Source organism: Cibotium barometz, chromosome 19 (genome assembly GCF_041138505.1).
Source record: "Cibotium barometz isolate CiBa-2024 chromosome 19, ASM4113850v1, whole genome shotgun sequence".
In the NCBI taxonomy this organism is placed as follows: domain Eukaryota; kingdom Viridiplantae; phylum Streptophyta; class Polypodiopsida; order Cyatheales; family Cibotiaceae; genus Cibotium; species Cibotium barometz.
Window position 1 is genome coordinate 42,674,984 of NC_141064.1, and position 16,628 is coordinate 42,691,611.

General features: G+C 43.1%; 1 protein-coding gene across 2 annotated transcripts in view; it reads left to right on the plus strand.

The window, feature by feature from the left end:
• LOC147628623 (transcription factor GTE6-like) overlaps positions 1 to 12,354 on the plus strand; it is a 28,294-nt gene extending 15,940 nt beyond the window's left edge. The window contains exons 2-9 of one of the 2 annotated variants that reach the window (XM_086813816.1): positions 9,255 to 9,473; positions 9,677 to 9,754; positions 10,158 to 10,385; positions 10,973 to 11,083; positions 11,176 to 11,234; positions 11,353 to 11,503; positions 11,701 to 11,890; positions 12,045 to 12,246. In XM_086813816.1, the coding sequence (XP_086669942.1) occupies positions 9,255 to 9,473; positions 9,677 to 9,754; positions 10,158 to 10,385; positions 10,973 to 11,083; positions 11,176 to 11,234; positions 11,353 to 11,503; positions 11,701 to 11,862 (1,008 nt within the window). In that variant the 3' untranslated portion in view covers positions 11,863 to 11,890; positions 12,045 to 12,246. Of the gene's footprint in view, positions 1 to 9,254; positions 9,474 to 9,676; positions 9,755 to 10,157; positions 10,386 to 10,972; positions 11,084 to 11,175; positions 11,235 to 11,352; positions 11,504 to 11,700 lie in introns of both variants that reach the window. The other variant, XM_086813815.1, reaches the window with a different exon arrangement.
• Positions 12,355 to 16,628: the final 4,274 nt, after the last annotated feature.

The window sequence follows — 16,628 nt, forward strand, 5'->3', positions numbered from 1 at the left end:
TCGGTTCAGCTCTTGGCTGATTTTCAGCATGCATAGGTGGACCAACCGGCTGAATTTCAGCATCATGTACTTGTTGCCCATCTGTGGAATAGAAATCCATAGGCAGTAGGTTTTCAAAGACATCATTTGTAGCCTGAAAAGCATCAAAATCAGCAATGGATAATTCTGATTTTTCATCAAAAATCACATCCCTGCTGACAAACAACTTCTTGGAGGAGGGGTCGTACAACCGGTAACCTTTGCTTTCACGGCTGTACCCCACAAACAAGCATTTAGTGGCCTTGTCATCTAGTTTCCTTCGCAACTCTTGCGGTACGTGGGCATATGCAACACACCCAAAAGTACGGAAATGTGACACTGTAGGCTTGCGATCATACCAAGCCTCAAAAGGTGTCAATGTCTTCAGTGCCTTGGTAGGGCATCTGTTCAATACATGACAAGCACACATGATGGCCTCCATCCAAAACACATGTGGTAGCTTCTTGCCCTTAAGCATGCAACGGGCCATCTCCATAAGTGACCTGTTCTTTCTTTCCGCTACCCCATTCTGCTGAGGGGTGTACCTTGTAGTGTACTGATGCTGAATACCTTTTCCAACGAGGTAAGAATTCAGCCGGGAAGACATGTACTCCCCCCCTCTGTCTGACCGTAGGGTCTTGACTCTACAACTAGAGTCAGTCTCTGTAAGTGCAACAAAAGCCAGAAATGCATCATAGACCTCTGACTTTCTAGTCAAAGGGTACACCCAACACATCCGAGTGAAATCATCAATGAATGTGGCAAAGTAGAAGTAGCCACCCAATGATTTGGTCTGCATCGGACCACACAAGTCACTGTGTATGAGCTGCAATTTCTGTGTTGCTCTCAAAGCTTGATCACGGGGAAAAGAGAAGCGATGCATTTTGCCCAAAATACATCCCTCGCATATGTGATCCAATGGTTTCTCCAATAGAGGTAAATCTCTGACCATAGAATGTCTCTGAAGCAACAATAAGCTGCCATAATTGACATGCCCCATGCGTGCATGCCATAACTCCGCATCTACCATAGATGGAGTACGATCAGTGAGTACATAAGCGGACTGATCTATAGGCTGAAATGTATCAAGCTGATACAACCCATGGCTCAATGTGCCAGTAAGCAGTAGACCTTCCGTCCCCTTGCTTCTGACAATACATCTATCGTCATCAAAACTGACATGCAAGCCACACTGTGCCATAGAAGAAATGGAGAGCAAGTTCTTCTTGATGCCTGGCACAAATAAGGCATCCTGTAGGCGAAGAATGGAGCCATCAATGGCTGTCAACTGGATCTCTCCTATGCCACGAACTGGGTAGGATGCATTGTTGGCACACTGAACTGACTTGCCAACAGGGGCAGGGCTTACATTACAAAACAACTCTCTGCGAGATGTGATATGCTTTGAAGCACCACTGTCAAAGTACCATGTACGAGCATGATCTGTCATACTGAGAGCATGTAAAGAGGGTGCATAACTGCAAGTATAGAAGCAATAATCCCTGTCTACTGCATAGGAAGCAGTCTCAGTGGATGCTACGGAATGAGAGGCATCTGTGGCAGACATCCCTGACTCCTTGTCCTTCTTCTCCTTCTCTTTGGCAATCCTCTTCCTGCAATCTATGATATAATGGCCTGGCTTCTTGCAATAGTGACACTTGCCCTTCTTCTTGGGCTGTCCATCAGACCCTTTAGTGTCCTGTGAGGAGCCACCACCACCTGTACTTTTTGACTTGGGCTGAAACTTGCCCTTGCCTTTATGATCAGCAGCATAAGCTTTATCGGCAGCTGCCTGATCCACCCCCAAGTTCTTCCTCGTTTGCTCTTCCTGCAACAACAACCCAACCAAGTCTTGGAACGTCAACGGTTCCCGGGCATGTCGCATGGAAAGAGAAAGAGAAGTATGAAAAGAGAGGTAGGATGGTGGCAAAGAATCCATAGTCCTTGAGACTATCTGTGCATCTGACATAATCTCATCTACATTGATGAGTTGCTCACGCAAATCCTGTATTTTGTTCACATGTGAACTCATTTCCTCTCCTTCATGCATCTTGACATTCTCCAATTCCTTCTTTAAGAAGGATATACGAGCCTCATTCCTGGCTGCATACATATGTTCCAATGTCGTCCACGCTATCCTCGATGTACCCGCAGACCGGATATGAGGAATAATGGAACGTTGGACCGACAAAGCAATCAATGAGAGTGCCTGTGCATCCCTCGAATCCCAAGCCTTTTGGGCGTTTGTCCTTTGAACTGGGGCTACCTGCACCTGTACTCCTCTCCCACGAGCACCCCCTTGCGGAGGAGTCTCTGGGGCAATAGGAACTGGACGTGCCTCGTCCCCACTGACATAATCCCAAAGATTCTTGGCGACCAACACATTCTTCAGCATGAAACTCCACAAGGAATAGTTTGTCCCATCAAGCTTGTCCTCTTTGGACACAAAAGTGAACACATCATTCCCTGGAGCAGCCATTGTATGCAGAACAAATGCCTGCAAATGCCCAAATGTGTACAAACTCTGCTGGCAGACTTCCAAGCAGAAAAAAATACTCTACAAGAGTATCAACCTGTGTGCAAAGAACAAAAACCCCAAAAATTGCCTGCAAGCTGTGTCCTTTGAATGTGCTTTCAATGCACCAACTGACCAACCTTGCAGCAAGTAAACCCTGGAAATGCCCAAAAAAATGCTGCACCCAACTGCTTTGCAAATACCTGCACCCAAATGTTCTGCCAATGCCTGCAGAGACAATCTACAGAAGGAAAACCCAAACTGAAGATTCACTTACAGGTACATATGCAGGTGCTGATGACAGACAGCTGGCTTGGCTGAACGTCGAGCTGAGCTGTAGCAGCTGGAGCTGGAGCAGTTGTACGGCGCAAAGCTGCAGGAGGGCAGCGTAGAGTATGCAGGAGGGCGGCGACTGTACGGCGCCTGGAGACAGCAACAGGCGGTGGCCTGGTCTGCTGAGTTGCTGGCGGCGGCGACTTCTGGTCAAGGGCAGAGCTGTAGCAACAGTACGGGCTGCTGTCAGGCAGTACGGGCAGACACAGCAGCAGTACGGGCAGCTCTCTCTGATGGCGGGCTGCAGCAGCAACTGACGACGGGTACTCTCCAGGCTCTGATACCAAATGAAGGTCCGGGAAAGGATTAGGGTTAGCACACAGTAGAGCAAACACACACACACAGTGAGAGAGAGAGTGAGTCGTGCAGCTCCTATGATTCTATACTAAAAATGAGGTACAATCCCACCACATAAAGGTGACCCTAAAAGATAAGGGTTCACATGGGCCGGCCATAAGTGTGCCGGGTGGACCAAATAACTAATAAACTGAACTAGAGTGAACTGGGGGAAAAAACCTCCACTAACTGAAGTAAAAAGTGCCCCAGTGGTCCTAGACTGATCACTAGCACTCCCGTGGGTGCATACAGACGTGTAAAACCCAACACTGATACCAATGAAACCGATCCCGTCAAGTGGGAATAGACTCCGTTGGACACCCACACGCGTAATAGCACAACTTAATATCACAATTTGAAATGGACAACTTAATAACAACTGAAATTCGAAATGAAATAGATGGACACCAGCACTGGGGCCGGAACGGGCCAACCCCCCCCTCAATATATGATATATTATTGGGAGTATTTAACAAATACAATGCTCCATGGGTTCAAAGAACCAGATGATGTCCATGTACAAATGAATACAGTACCAAACAAAAGGCTCGAAGTAGATGTTCGAAGGAGAGCGACCACTTGAGTGGTCCAGTCTCTACGGTCCTATGTCTTCACTGGAATCTGCGGAGAGCACCCCGTTCCAGGACCACGCACAAACAGGCGCTCCCGTACTAACGCCTGGCTCTCCCGATCTCAGCACCTTTGGACCGTGGTTCTCCAAAAGCTTGGACTATCCTGCACCACCACCTGTTGGAGAACATGCGCAGTAGATGGTCCCGGCTGTATCCCCCTTACGGGTGGGGTGGTCGTTCTTTTATGTAGAGATTGGAGCGGTAGTAACATGACCACAGCTGGTCGGCTCCCCACGTTTGCATGGGGGCGGCCAGCTTCATGGTGGTGTGGGTTGGTGACCATGCACCCACCCCCACACACACAAAAGGTTCCATACGACACCATCCTGCTAACACACGGGTGGCACTAGTCTGGCTCCCGTCCATGTCAAGCAAAAATACTGGCCTCTTCACATGAGACACCGCCCTGGCCTCAAGTGAATGAGACACAAAACTGGAGATGGACCAAATGGTCGGCCAATTGGTGACAACATGTAACTTTTGCTCTGATGTCTTGTAGTATTCTGGACAAAGAAACTCCGGTAGATGAGGATGTTCTTTCCACGGGGACCTCTCGGAAAGCCAGGCAGGTGGCAGTTGATTACTTGCAGAAGGAGGTGGAATTCTCCAGGCTTCTGGATTCAGAGGGGGTGGTTGACAGGTTTCAGAAGGCCTTGCGTGGTGTTCAGCAGGTTTCCAGGATTTGGCTTTCCACCGTAATAGGTGTTGATCCTTGTGAGCAGTGTGATGCCTCTTTGACTCGGAAGCAGAATGGTTCATTGATTTGGTTGATGGATACCAGATTGGACGGGAGCTTCCTGATAAGGCAGTTGAGCTCATGGTCGCAGATGACTCTTTGGGAGGCAGGATTGCGTATCTTGTGGTTTCTGCAGCATGTGAAGGATCATGGACTCTTTTACACAGGAGGGGGGTTGATGGATGGAGTCTGACTCCACGGTTGGAGTGACTCAGATTGGGGAGGAGATCCGGACACAAGGAGATCTACTTTAGGCCCAGGTGCAGTTTTACGAAGCAGTAAGAGGCAGTCATCTTTTACCTTGTCGTTGACAAAGGCAGAGTACTGGGCTACTTGTGATGCTGCTTGTGAGGTGGTAAGGTTGTAGAGGTTGCATGGCAGGATTGGGCTTTCACTGGAGGAACCCACGGTCATACAGAGGCACTTTGTTGGTGAACTGTTCGTTGCTGATGACATCTTGCTAGAGTTCTATTCGACGGAGGACAGTACGGTGGACCTCTTCACGAAGTTGCTATCTCGGGATTTAACCGCCCACAAAAACGACCAAATATCATAAGCAATTTCTGAGATTTCCCAATTGAGGATTTCCACCACCTTTGTGGGATCTAATCGGATTCCTTCGGCACTGATTATATATCCAAGGTAATGAACCTCGTATAGATAAAACTTCGATTTTTTCTTGTTTACATATAGCTCATTGCTTTCTAGCAATTTCATCACTTTTTCTATGTCAATGTTGTGCTGCCCTTCCGTAGCTAAAAAAATCAATATGTCATCCAAGAAAATGAAGACACTTGTGTATCAAGTCCCGAAACACACACATCATCATGCTGATAAATGTAACTGGGGCGTTTGTCAAACCAAAGGGCATGACCATGAACTCGAAGTGGGCCCATTCAGTTCGGAATGCGGTTTAGGAGATGTTCATGTCCACAATTTGTGAGAATATGTGAATATGAAGCGGAAGCAAGTAGAGATCAAACAAGAGAAAGTAGACAGGCAAGATTTGAAATGTATTGAATGAATTATGAATGAACAATGTCCATGCTTATATACATGTTTGTGGAGTGAGCCGGCTGTAGCAAAAAAGCTACTAGTTTGGACAAATGATAAAATGTCTAAAAAAACCTAAAACTAAGCTATAACATAGCTGAAAAATATGGGAAAAATTCCTAATTACATAAGATAAATATATAGATAAAAAGTGGAATAAAATGGAGTAAAATGGGCTGGAGATGACATGTCCAACACCTCGTCTTAGCTCGAGCACGGGGGTCCGACTCCCACTTAGCATCCATAAACATCAATCAGTTAGCATTTATGAGCATCAAGTATTATCCAAGCATTTTAAATTCTATGAATAGATTTAACGAGATGTGATGAGAATCAGATAGATGTGATGTGAATAGAGGTGATGAGATGTGAGGTGAATAGATGTGATGAGATGTGATGTGAATCACATAGATGTGAATGGATGGATGGATGTGATGTGAATAGAGGTGATGAGATGTGATGAGATGTGATGTGAATCAGATAGATGTGAATGGATGGATGTGATGTGAATCAAATAGATGTGAATGGATGGATGTGATGTGAATAGAGGTGATGAGATGTGAGGTGAATAGATGTGATGAGATGTGATGTGAATCAGATAGATGTGGATTGATGGATGGATGTGATGTGAATAGAGGTGATGAGATGTGAGGTGAATAGATGTGATGTGAATCAGATAGATGTGGATGGATGGATGTGATGTGAATAGAGGTGATGAGATGTGAGGTGAATAGATGTGATGAGATATGATGTGAATCAGATAGATGTGTGGCCTAGCTGCTGTACCACTGTACAACCTGAGCAAAAGAGAGAAGAACCTGCTCGACTGCTGTACCACTGTACGGTCAGTGCAAGGGAGAGAGGAATGCGCCTGGCTTGATGTACCACTGCACAAATTGTCCTCGATACCTGTATACGGCCAGCGAAGAGAGAGAGAGAGTGTGCTGTCCACCTGGATGACCAGCCAAGAGAAATTCTTGTACTTGCTGTACGGCTGTCGTACAAGGACAGCACAAGGAGGAACCCTAGCGCCTAACCACCCACTACTGAGTATGGCTAGCGCAAGGGAAAGGGAAGATGAGCTGTACGGCTGCACCAAAAGAGGGGGGAAAAACTGCCGCCTTCTACTTGCTGTATGGCCAGTAAACAGATTAGCCTGCTGCCCCTTGGGCCCTTCTGTACGGCCAGCAAACTGACGAGAGAGAGAGAGAGAGAGAGAGAGGAGAAGCTGCCGCGTGCTGCCCCCTTCTGTACGACCAGAAAACTGGGAAGAGAGAGAGGAAAAGCTGCCGCCTGCTGCCCCCTTCTGTACGACCAGCAAACTGGGAAGAGAGAGAGGGGAAAAGCTGCCGCCTGTACGTCCACCTGTACGGTCAGCGTAGAGAGAGAAAACCAGCTGTACGGTCTGCACGCCAAAAAGAGGAAAAGGCTGCGGTTCGTGTGTGTGTCTGATGCGCATCACTCATCCCTTTCATAAAGTTGGCCAGCCCCAAATATAGCTGTACTTTTTCCCCCTTCTTGCCAAAAGTGGCTGATGGGCCAAAAATACCAGTTTTTATGCTTTTATAAAGTCCACTAGCACTTTTTTTGATGTGCTTTTCCCCCCTTTTTGGTCAGATATAACTGATGTGCCAAACATATTGGTTTTATGCTTTTCACAAGTTTGATGGCCAAGTTTTCTATAGGCACCTCCTTTTGTCCATATTTACATGCCCAAAATAATAATAGGCCCGGCCACACTTAAATGATGTGTGAACACATTGACTCATAAATATCATAAGCCACTTTGATGAATAAAATCCCATGCTACTCATGTTGTGTGGCCATCTTTCAAGCCAAACTTTGTCGATAGATGCTTCAGCTTTCTTCCCCCGTACACTCCTTGGTTCCAGACAGTGTGTGAAAGAGCCAAATTGGTGACAATTTGGTGCCTAATCACAGACTTAAACCCATGCACAAACTGTTTGTTCTTCATGCTCAATACACAGTAGAGGGATGACCTAATCTACTGTGTATTAATAACATGAATAGAGATACTCACTGGTAGCACTGCTCTTGAGTTCGCAACTCAATGATGATTGACTGATCAATGAATGAATATGGCTATGGCCTAGACTCCTATTTATAGTGTCTAATGTTGGTGAGTTGGCTACCAACTCTACCAACCGTAATAATAATGTATAGTGTGCTCACAAAATAAGTCTGTCCACACTGGGCTGCTCATTGGACAATATTACAATGATCTTGCACAATAGCCCTTACAAACACATGAATCTGGGCATGTATTCGTCCTTTGAGGTGGCCAATGGATAGAAGTATGTCCATGTCACACTTGGGAGGGTGTGCAAGTGGCACCCAGTCATTCCAAGCTTGTACAAAAATCAACACTCTTTCGGTAATGCAATACTATAAGGGGGGTCGACCCATCTTTGGTCCCTAGTGCAGTGTTTATGGTCATGAGATAAATTAATTTCATCTTTCATGCTTTTGTGGTGAATTATGTTAATGATTAATCTTTCTAAGATATAGGCTTCACGTTATTAACCTCAACAATAATCTAATGAAGTGGTTAAAATAAGCCATTTTCAGTCACACACAAACTGGTCGGGCTGCTCATGACATGCTTTCTCTCGCAAAAATATTAATTTTCACAAGTACTAATAGTCAGTATTATTGCTTTGCCTGCCTTATTCCCTTCTATTGCCTGGTCTGCCTGCCCATTGGTGCTCTACCGTATGCCCACAGAAGCCCCTTCCTGATGAAGGTTGCCCACTTGTGTCCAGATGCCCCAAACATATTCTTATCTGGACACAGCTTGTGACAGTCATAGTCGGTTCGAAACTTGTGTCAAACGAGACGAGACGTGTGATACAGCCCGCATCGTTTTTAACATATGGTACCTTAGAAATCTTCGCGTGCGCGCGCGCGCACGCACGCACACACACACACACACACGCATATACATATTACATAATTACATACATACATACTACTTCTGTACATATGTATGTATGTATTGTTGGATGTATGTATGTGTGTATGTGTATGTATGTGTGTGTGTGTGTGTGTGTGTGTGTGTGTGTACATTTGTACAGGCATACAGTACCTTTCCTTCGGGGATTGAAATTTTTGGAACTCATTTGAAACTTGTACCATTTGCATGTTTGTGAAGTTTCTGACAACCTTGGTGACAGTGTATGTCACAGTTTTGGGCTCTGCATAGACACTCTACTCAACCTGTACTATTTGTACGTTTCTGAAGGTTCTGATAACCCTGGTGACAGTGTATGTCACAGTTTTGGGCTCTGCATAGCCACTCTACTCAATGCAGTCTCTTGGCTTAGGGGCAGTTCAAGGCCTGGGGACCTACAATTGGATGGTTAATTTTGAATGCTGGTTTATTGGTTTCAATTTGAAATATGTTGTGAACCTAATATTTCATTACTGGTTTGCCAATGATAGATTCATTGTGTCCTCTATTGAGCCTGAAGGCTCTAGGAGATGGTCACAGTTGTGTGTAACAACAGTGAATGCTATGAAATGTTAGAGACTTAAATATGGAAGCTATGTGTTTCGTACTTACCATATGCAGGAGGAATCTGAGGCTTATATACGTGGGTGGAGATGACAGATTGAGCAACAAGTGAATGAGGTTATCCAACTGAAGGCTTCTCTGAGCAAAGGCAAAGTCTCTTTTGCCAAAGGTAGTTTGAATCCGAAAGATCGCGACAAGGACAAAACTGCCATCAATGCCAAGAAGCAGCAGCAGACAGATGCAGCACGTCGGGAGGCCGCTACTGCAAAACGAATGGGGGAGCTTATGCGCCAATTTGGCACAATATTGCGGCAGGTAAAGGCTTGTTATACATGCACATGCATAGTGGTTTAAAGTTTTGTTTGATCAGTTGTTTGTTATTTGTTGTTGTTGTAAGGCTATGTTATCCTTGTGCAATAGGTAAGGCAAGCCCCAGGCCCCCAGCCATCTTACACACATCTTTAAGGTAGTTGGATGGGAACTTGAACGTTTGTTGCTATGCCATTTGTTATTTGCAGATCACATCTCATAAGTGGGCTTGGCCTTTCATGAAGCCTGTGGATGTGGAAGGTCTCAAACTACATGATTATTATGATGTAATCTCTCTCTCTCTCTCTAGATAGGATAGACAGATAAGATTTTTTCCTTCCATTTTCTCTGTTTCAAGTATACATGGATCATATGTAATATCTTTTGGTCTCACAGATCCTTTGGGTCTTTAATGATATTAATACAATATTTCTCCGTCCATGAGGAGGAGGATGCATGTAGTGCATATTATGGCCTATACTCTGTCCATGAGGAGGATGCCACAAGATGAGTGTGGACACATGAGGTTTTTTCGTCTACTGCATTGTATGATCAGGGCTTACTCTTTTTAATGTTGTCTTAGACATCTAGTTTACTGATGGCAGGGCATTTTTCAAGCACATAATTTCATCCTACAACTTCTTTAGCAAGGTTGGACCGACTATAAGTTGAGCTAATGTGTAAATATAGGTGATAAAGAAACCAATGGACCTTGGAACCATTCGCAATCGAATGGAAGCGAAGGATGGGACTGGTTACAAGCATGTGCAGGAGATCTGTGATGATGTACGGCTCGTGTTTACGAATGCTATGACATATAATCAGGAAGGGACGGATGTGCACCTCATGGCCAAGACTCTGTCAGAGAAATTTGAAGATAAGTGGAAGACCTCACTCGAGCCCAAAGTTGTAGAGGAGGTATTATTCGCATAAAGTTGTATTTTGGAAATTATGGAGGAGCATGTTACATAGTGTTTATACCTAAGGGCGGATGCATAATTAGGGGATCTAGACAGTGCTCGAGGAGCCCAATGTGAAGAGGGGAGCCCAACTCCAAGGCATCAGGGTGTTTACGTACATCCCCCCAATCATTTCCCTTGGAGAACCCAACAACGGGTTGTGGAAGTAGAGTTTTACCGCCCATCGTCAGATATGGCATGTCCATCTTTTTACCTATTCGCCTTTCCCGACTAAGTGTGTTATCATGTATGAAGGTTAAAAGGCCTTTATCATGTATGAATGTTAATAATGCCTTGGGCATCCCGCAGGCCTTACCACATCACATTTGCCATCTCAAGGACTGGCAAGGCCCTCTAGACTCCCTCATTACACATGCGCTTTTTAGCCTTCAAGGCCTTGGGCCTCCCCTAGGCATTTTATCTTCACATTGGCCCACCTCTAGCATTGGGTAGCCATCTAGTTCTTCTAATTTCGCATTCATGCTTTGGGGGAACAAGACATGTAACGCAGCAAGTAGTTATTGATGATATTCTCCCAATTTTCAGGAGTCCAAGAGACGTCAAGAAGAAAGAGAAGCTCACATCAGAGACCTGGAGACCCTCCAGATTGCAGAAGAAGTGGCAATGGAAAAGCATGCGTCTGATTTGAACCATCAGGTATACCACCTTGTTTTGTCCATATTGAACTTTGGCTGGAGTCTGAAGAATATCAAGTTTTACAGAATTCCTTTTTTTTTTTTTTTGGGTAGTTGGATGAGTTGAATGCACAGCTGGAAGTTTTAAGACAAGAAGTAGCACCCCAATGCAGGTAATCATATGCTTGCACCTTCATATTGACTATGTGGCGGAAGGCTGAGCTAGGTTCACACTTGCTTGATGCATGGTTGTCTTTTCTATCTCAATCTTGTGCCGTTACTTGTGTAAAGGATGATGACAACAGAGGAGAAAAGGCAATTAGGACAAAGTTTGAGTCAATTGTCCCCCGAAGATCTATCCAAGGCTATTCAGCTTATTGCTCAAAAAAACCCTGATTTCAAAGCAAGTGGAGAAGAGGTGGAAGTTGACATTGATGCTCAGGTCTGTTCAAATCACCTTTTTTGTTTTTTGTGCTTTTATACAGCCTTATATAGATCCACCAAACTGAATATGATCGACACTCAAGCATGCATGTGAACACGCATGCTTATGACGATGCTAAGTCTCTGTGGGGGAGAGATTTTGACGTTTTGAAACACTTATCATCCTTTCTATGCTATTTGTTTGTGTGGCTTTAGGATGCCTCGACGTTGTGGCGCTTACAGCACTTTGTCAAAGCTGTAATGAGCTCTCAGAACAAAGGCACAGCAGCCAGGAGTCTTGGAGGGAAAGTCAGAAGGGGTAGTGGGAATGAAACACTTGGAAAGTCCAAGAAACGAAGCAGGAAAGCTTCGCCTTGATATCATCAAATAGTTACAAGCAAAAAATGTGAGTAGTGGCTCCTGCTTTATCATCCAAAGCTTGTACAAGAGTACGACTTGAACAATGCCGGAGCTTATGGGTTTTGTTCTCTCTTGTTGGAATTCGGCTTCAATACAATTTTGTCACCAAAAAATCATGTTGAGGTGCCTCTCTACTTCAGAGGATTTGTTCACTAATGAAGACCCTTCTCCTTCGACAGTCACAATTTCACTGAAGTAGAACAAGACTGTTTCAGCAATAGGTAGATGACAAGCTTAAGTGTAAGTATTTGCTGAAATTCCTTTTACATACATGGCATACAAGTTCCAAGATGAAAATGGATTCATAATGTTTTTTTAAAATGTATTATTATGCTAACCAAATACTTGACTGGGTAGCGTGAAGCTCAAGCCATTGTGGACATTATTGTGAAGTTTGAAGTGAAGGACCTAATCCTAAGATATGCAGATACCTTACATCAAAATCAGAAATGGTGCTAGCCTATGTTCTGCATGCTATCATGCATTCATTTATACTATTTCTTTCTGCTGTACAAGCAAGCACATTAGTGCATGACTGCACCAAGGCTTGGAAAAATGTCACGTAAACAGAACCGAGGAAAGCTAGGCAGTAGTTGCACCCAGCACTGAGCTCGACTCTTGGGCAGCTTTCTTGCTTGGGTTATGGCTCCACAACTTTTAACATAGCGCCCGACAGAGGATAGTTAGGGAACACATTTGCTTGGTTTAGGGCTCCACTTCTCACACAGCAGCTTGACAAAGGGCTCCAATGACTTCCCACACAGTAGCTGGACGAAGGACTCTTGGAGTCTTCATAGCTCGCACTACCTTTGAAACATGTTGCATTTGAATTGGGGAGTTGGGCTTTGTAGACTTAGGAGAACTAGAAGTGGGCAGGCAGGGAACTTGATAAGTCTGCATGCATTCAGGCAACATAAGGCACACCCACCATTTTCCAGCCTTTGATAAGCCTTAAACGAGCCTGGCACAAAAGACTCCATTACCTAGTCTTTCCAAGAGGCTTGAATGAACTGCTGGTGGGTGTCTTGGAACCATCATTTCTTTGTTGAAAATCAAATACAAAGACAAAGCTCCTAGAGAGAGGCTATTTGCATGACTACAAATGATGTGACTTGTGTATCTCTTCAATCAAGTACAACACCTTTATAGGTATAAAGCTTCAACTCATAACATCATTGCTTATGTCAAGCTTTACACCTAAGCTTTATAGGAATAAAGGCTTAACTCATAACATCATTGCTTATGTCAAACACACTTTAAATATCTAGATATTATGCTAGTCCCTTAGAGTGGGTTCACATAAGCTTTGCACCTAAGCTTTATAGGTATAGAGGCTTAACTCATAACATCATTGCTTATGTCAAACACACATTAAATATTTAGATATTATGCTAGTCCCTTCTTAGAGTGGGTTCACATATACACACAAACAAACACCTAGGCAAGACCCTGATCCCAACAATTAAGATCCACATGCGGTGTGCGGGAGACATCGTCAGGGTAGAATCATATCATTTGATGCTTTAGAGCTCCCGGCCTTGTCTCTGAGAGTTGAAACATGGAGCCACCATCCCTCTTGAGAAGTTCTAAATATATCAATTGCATTTTATCTTTCTATATATCCGTCCCATACACTTCACTTTCGAGTTTATTGGAGTTCTCCGTATTGGCCACAACACATGTTTTACATCCACTTATTACCCCTTTTTCGCCCTAATTGTGGCCTTCACAAAAATCAGAAATTCAGAAAAAAAAACATCAAACCATATATTGAGAGAAATGAAATGAAATGAAATTTGTAGTAACGTCTTCGAAAGGCCAAATGAACAAAAGGAGTGCTAGGAATGTTCCCTTGCCCTGTTAATGGTGGCATTGGTGTATGTGGGAATTCATATTGATCCTCTATGGAGGGCATGGCCTTCCCCATTTGAGCATCAATTCCTTGAGCAGTTGTAGTGCCAATGCTTGGAGCTTCGTTCTCAGACTTGATCTTTTATGGCCGTCATCTTTGCTTATGATCTCTAGTCTCCATCACGTACCCATCATGTACCCTAGTCTATGAGAGTTGTTGGCCACATTGTTGCTTGAAAACTTACTCCTCTTCCTTTTGGATAGTTTCCTTATCTCCATGATCAGTCCCTAGCTCGTCGAACATTGGTAATCCTACCCCTTGCTTCATGCATCATCCATGCAACATACGGTGGTGTGGTTGTACTTTAAGTGGCTACCCTCTCGACTAATTTTCCAAGTTTGGACTATCCCCAACATGCCTTCCAATCATGTAGGCATGTTGCTTTGCACTTTATAATAATGCATTTGTCATTTTTGAGACACATGCATCATACAATAATATTTTGGTTTTGTATCCCTTCCCAGCCACTAGCCATCTCTACTACCATGCATGTTTTATGTAAGGTTGGATCTTGGAGTGTACTCATAACTTGAGTTAAAGAATAGTACAATTCAAAGTGTCACCTCATATAAACATGATCTCTATAACAATGCATTTGCCATTTTTGAGACACATGCATCATACACTGATATTTTGGTTTTGTATCCCTCCTCGGCCACCAACTAGCTACCATGCATGTTTTTTTAAAGGTTGGATCTTGGAGTGTGCTCCTCATTATACACGCTTCATACAATGATATTTTGGTTTTGTATCCCTCGGCCACCAACTAGCTACCATGCATGTTTGTTTATAGGTTGGGTCTTGGATGTACTCCTCATAACCTAAGTCAAAGAATAGTTCAATTCTAAATGTCACCCGATGGGCATAATATTTATAAAGAAAGTAACAATTGCTTGTAGACCAATATTTATAATTTATTTCTTTAGAGTTATTTCCACACATAATGGATGTTATGAGTATATTATTGGCCATGCTCATTTTCACTTTAGTGGAGCAACGTTTTTATCCACTTTCACAATACATTGGCCATAAGTGTCTTGGTTTTTTCTATCATTGCCTTAGATATCCTTGTTGCTACAGGATGTTGATGCTCTCCAACATGCACCATTATCCTTGGCATGGTCTAAGTGGGTTTACGATGGTAGTGACATACAATTTTGTTATTTGCCTCTTCAATTAAGAGACCCAAGGATATGTTCTTGGGGGTACTTTGGCATGTTGAAACTAGTGGTTACCGTTGTCCGTTGGGCACAACATTTGATAAGCTTGAAGTACATGCTATTGACAACATGCATCCATGGCCTTGTCTAAGCTTGAGGTCAGTTGGCCCTCTGTTTTACTAGGCGTGAAAAGAAAAAAATAACTTTTGATAGTTTTGTTTAGAAATGTGGCCAGGATAGCCTTAACTTGACAACCACAACTTTTGATCCATAACTTCGATCAAAGGTGATCAAAAAGTCAAAACTTATCTACTAAAAATAAGCTTTCCAATGATATTAAAACTTTGTAATTCTAGGCACTCCAGCAAAAGTTATTACACTTCATGCAAAGGAATCCATGCATTAAAGTGCCAGGAGCATCCTGAAAGCAAGAGTTGCTTGGAACGTTGAGTATGGAGTATCTAGTGTCACACTCTTGCATAGTTGCATCCATGTTTGGATGTAATCCAAACGTTCCAAACGTTTGGAACGTTCACTAACGTTTGGAAACATTAGTGAACGAGCACTTTTGATTTTATAGGTTAAAAAACGGATGCAAGTCGTCATTTTTTTTTCGCTTTTCCTTGCATGCGGCAGCCTTTGTGCGCGCTCAAGTCTTCTCCTATGGGCGTCTCTGTGCTGCGCTCAACTCTCTTTCTCTCTCTCTCCCCCTCCCCCTTTCCGCACACGCTCAACTCTCTCTCTCTCTCTCTCTCTCTCTCTCTCTCTTTGTAGTATCATGTATGACATATGTCTATAGTCTTATGATTTCGGATATATCTATGATCCATCTCACTTTCATCTTTGTTCATTGTTTAATTATTTTGTTTGATATTTGCATTTGCCATTATCACTTGTGACTTGTAAGTTGTGCAAAATTGAAATTAAAGGTTGTATAGTATTAGTAAGTGCTTTATTGTTCATTGATGAATCTTCAAACTTCATATTTTAAAATTTTATAAGTAAACTATAAATTATATATATATATATATATATATATATATATATATATATATATATCGGGGACAGCGTTCACTACGTTTGGAACCTTTTTAGCACGTTTTCCAAACGTACTAAATGTATCGTTCACTGCGTTTGGAACCACCTTGCACTCTTAACACCTTGTTGATTTTATTCTTTTGTTCATGTTGGAGGACATTTGAACACTTGAAATTGGTCTTCAGCTTGAGGGTAAATCCTTGATTAGCTCATCAATAATTATCTATAAAGCATCAAGCAATAGCCTAATATCTAAAAATTCCTTTTCTTTATGTGATGGCATATCTTCTTTCCACTTATAATTTGAAAAGGTCTCCTTTGTCATTTTACTACACTTTTGTTTTTTTGACATTTTTGAATACACAGGGTTATGTGATTCCATGTAATTTCACATTTTTTTAACCAAAAAGAACTCATTGATAATTTGATTTTTGTATTTTGTAAGCTGATTGGGCTGGATGTTATGACACACAAGTGTCCACTCACCTTAGTGATTCATGTATATCATGTTCAACAAAAGAAGCAACCAACAGTGGCCAGTTTGAGCTGTGAAGATTAGTACATGGCAGCTTCTATAGTGATTGTGGATTGTGTATGGCTGAGATGCCTTTTGG